The sequence below is a fragment of the Gymnoscopelus microlampas genome (assembly GCF_963454915.1).
Source record: "Gymnoscopelus microlampas genome assembly, chromosome: 5".
Classification (NCBI taxonomy): domain Eukaryota; kingdom Metazoa; phylum Chordata; class Actinopteri; order Myctophiformes; family Myctophidae; genus Gymnoscopelus; species Gymnoscopelus microlampas.
The window spans coordinates 23,905,040-23,907,539 of record NC_139942.1 but is presented as its reverse complement, the minus strand read 5'-3'; the positions used below and the strand labels follow the sequence as shown (position 1 = coordinate 23,907,539).

Sequence of the window (2,500 nt, the reverse complement as noted above, 5' to 3'; positions counted from 1 at the left end):
CCCCCAGAACATCAGGGCTGACCTCCGCCTCTCTACTCAGGGACACGTTGGGGGCCACCATCTTATCATATGTGTACAGGTAGTAACTAGAGAGAGAGAGAGAGAGAGAGAGGTCACTGATACTGTACAGTACTGTAGGATAAGGGAGATGGCAATGAAGTCCAATATATCTAGCTTACATATACAGAAAGACTAGAGGGAGTTTCTAGAGAAACATTTCATATTTATCAATAATATGTGTAATGTAACTAGTAGAAGAGGTGAGGGGGATATAGAAAGACGAGGTAAACAGGTGGCAAAAAGGAAAGAGAAAATGACATGAGAGACAGGCCATGAATGTTCATTTAGTGTTAACCTCCCACGATGTTGGTCGTCGATTTTTTTAAGTTAAAAGTTTAAAGCACTTTGTTAAGCTAATCTGCTCTCTAAAAGAGCCGGGGAGTATTTGCTAACGACTTAGCTGTAACCCCCATTGGCCCATTATGCATCTACGCTATTAAAAAGCAACTTTAATTGCCTGTGTTTTACGGAGTGGCTCTGTAGGAGGCTAGCCGTCTTTAAGAGGGTCTGTCAGTATGTGGGGTCAGATCAGGCTGAAACCGTGACCAAATTTGGAGATGACTGACATCATGGATATAGCAGAAGGAGATTATAAAAGCTGAGTTCCTTAATTGCCATTAGCGACCCGCCGTCGCTAATGACCATATTTGGGCTAGACCCGACGTCATCATCGAGATGATGTCAGAGATACACTTGGGAGCCACGCCACTATCGGACCCTGTCTCGTTAGCCTACAGTAAGCGAGCGGAGAGGCAAATATGGATTTCTTATCGTGTCTTTACAGCGCCTTGGCCTGAATGGAGCCACATCTTATCTGAGATGTCCAGGTAGTGGGTGCAACCATAAGAGATAGTGCCTGCAGATGCACTGAAGCCACTGAGCCAATGTTATCTGCCTATTCCTGACTGCATGGCGACAACACAGAGAGAAAGAGAGACAGAGAGAGAGAGGATGATGCATGGCAACGACAGAGAGAGAGAGAGAGAAGGGAGAGAGAGAGAGAGAGAAAGAAGGAAGAGCAAAAAGAAGAGCATGACATGGAGAGAGCGACAGAGATAGTGCGTGATAGAGAAGAGAAGAAAAAGGAGAGAAGAGGAGTGCGAGTACGGAAGAGAGGAGAGGCTTTGAACCCCTCCCCCCACCAGCAGTCCCCCTCCAGACAGCAGTAGTGCTGGAACTGTGAACTAGGTTAAGCATGACAGCTCGCTGGGCTCTGCCTGCAAACACTACAGCACAAACCATGAAACCATGGCGCGCTTCCTCCTTCTCCACAGGACGGAGAGACGCAGTGCTCCCGCTCGCTTTAAGTAGAAGACTGGAAAAAATTAGCATGAGAAACAAGCTGCAACAAGACGTGACTGAATAATGTACGCTGCCTCGTACTTGGCACGCGTGTAACGCCTAATGGATGTCGGTTTGTAGCACAAATTCTGCGTCAAAGCGCTTTGGGGCTGTCAAGCCAGCGGGCTGAGTTGTATATAAACATGATTCATCCCCCTGCCCGATGCCGAGAGTGGCGTACGGAAACCGGTCTGCGCAGGTCTTGGTTGGTTTGAAACTGAAATCAGACGCGGGGACGTGTGGGCGGGGCGGCCGGATGAGGCTGCACGTTATAATCCTGCTCTAGCCAAGGCCGTCTGGCCTGCTGTCTGTAGGCCTCCGGTCAGTCAGCCAACCAGCGAGTCAGTCAGTCAGTCAGTCACGTCAGTCACGTGGGGACTAGAGTGGCTAGACCTCGACTCTGGCCGCCTGTTTAGGTCACGCTGATTCCAGACTGTAATCTGCGCCACATTACTGGGGAGAGCGAGAGGACTGCCAAAGAGTAGCTAGTCCATCTATGCTGTTGGGGGGGGGGGGGGGGGGCTGGTGAAACACGAGGCATGGAGGGAGGTGGAAGGTGGGAGTGGTGGGATGGAAGGAAAGATGAAGGGGGTTAGATGGCAGAGTGAAGGAGAGAACAGGCTTTGTTTAACCAGTTACACTCTATATGCTATTTTTGGCAAAGATATTTAGTGTAGAGGGAAGAAAGTAGTCAGAGTACAGAGACAATTCAGATCCAGTTTAACAAGTCTAGAGGTTTAAGTAGTTGAAGGACAGCGTGCTGCAGGATGGGACAGTAACGAATTACATTTACTTGTGTACTTCAGTACATTTAGTTGAGTATGTGTACTTTAGTAGTGTAGTACCTGGGGTGGACCAGGGCAGGGTGACCTGGCTCCTCCTTGATGTCCGGAAAGAGACGGTTAAACACCAGAGTGGGTGGAGCAGTTTTACCCTGTGAAACACAACACAACACACACACACATACATACACACACACACACATACATTAATAACAAAGAATGGCAGTCACAGTAACGTTTATTGATCCTTGCATACCGTATGGAAGAGAAAGAATTATCATAATGACAATCAGATGCGTGCTCAAATACACCCGCCC

At 48.3% G+C, this 2,500-nt stretch overlaps 1 protein-coding gene across 2 annotated transcripts in view; it reads right to left on the bottom strand.

The window, feature by feature from the left end:
• Nucleotides 1-2,500, bottom strand: part of skila (SKI-like proto-oncogene a) — a gene marked incomplete at its 3' end in the record, with an annotated part of 36,146 nt that overhangs the window by 7,882 nt on the left and 25,764 nt on the right. For both annotated transcript variants that reach the window (XM_084058545.1, XM_084058546.1), the window contains exons 4-5: nucleotides 2,247-2,335; nucleotides 1-86 (exon numbers count right to left, since the gene is read on the bottom strand). The exon at nucleotides 1-86 is cut by the window's left edge and continues 57 nt beyond it. In XM_084058545.1, the coding sequence (XP_083914671.1) occupies nucleotides 1-86; nucleotides 2,247-2,335 (175 nt within the window). The remainder of the gene's footprint in view (nucleotides 87-2,246; nucleotides 2,336-2,500) is intronic.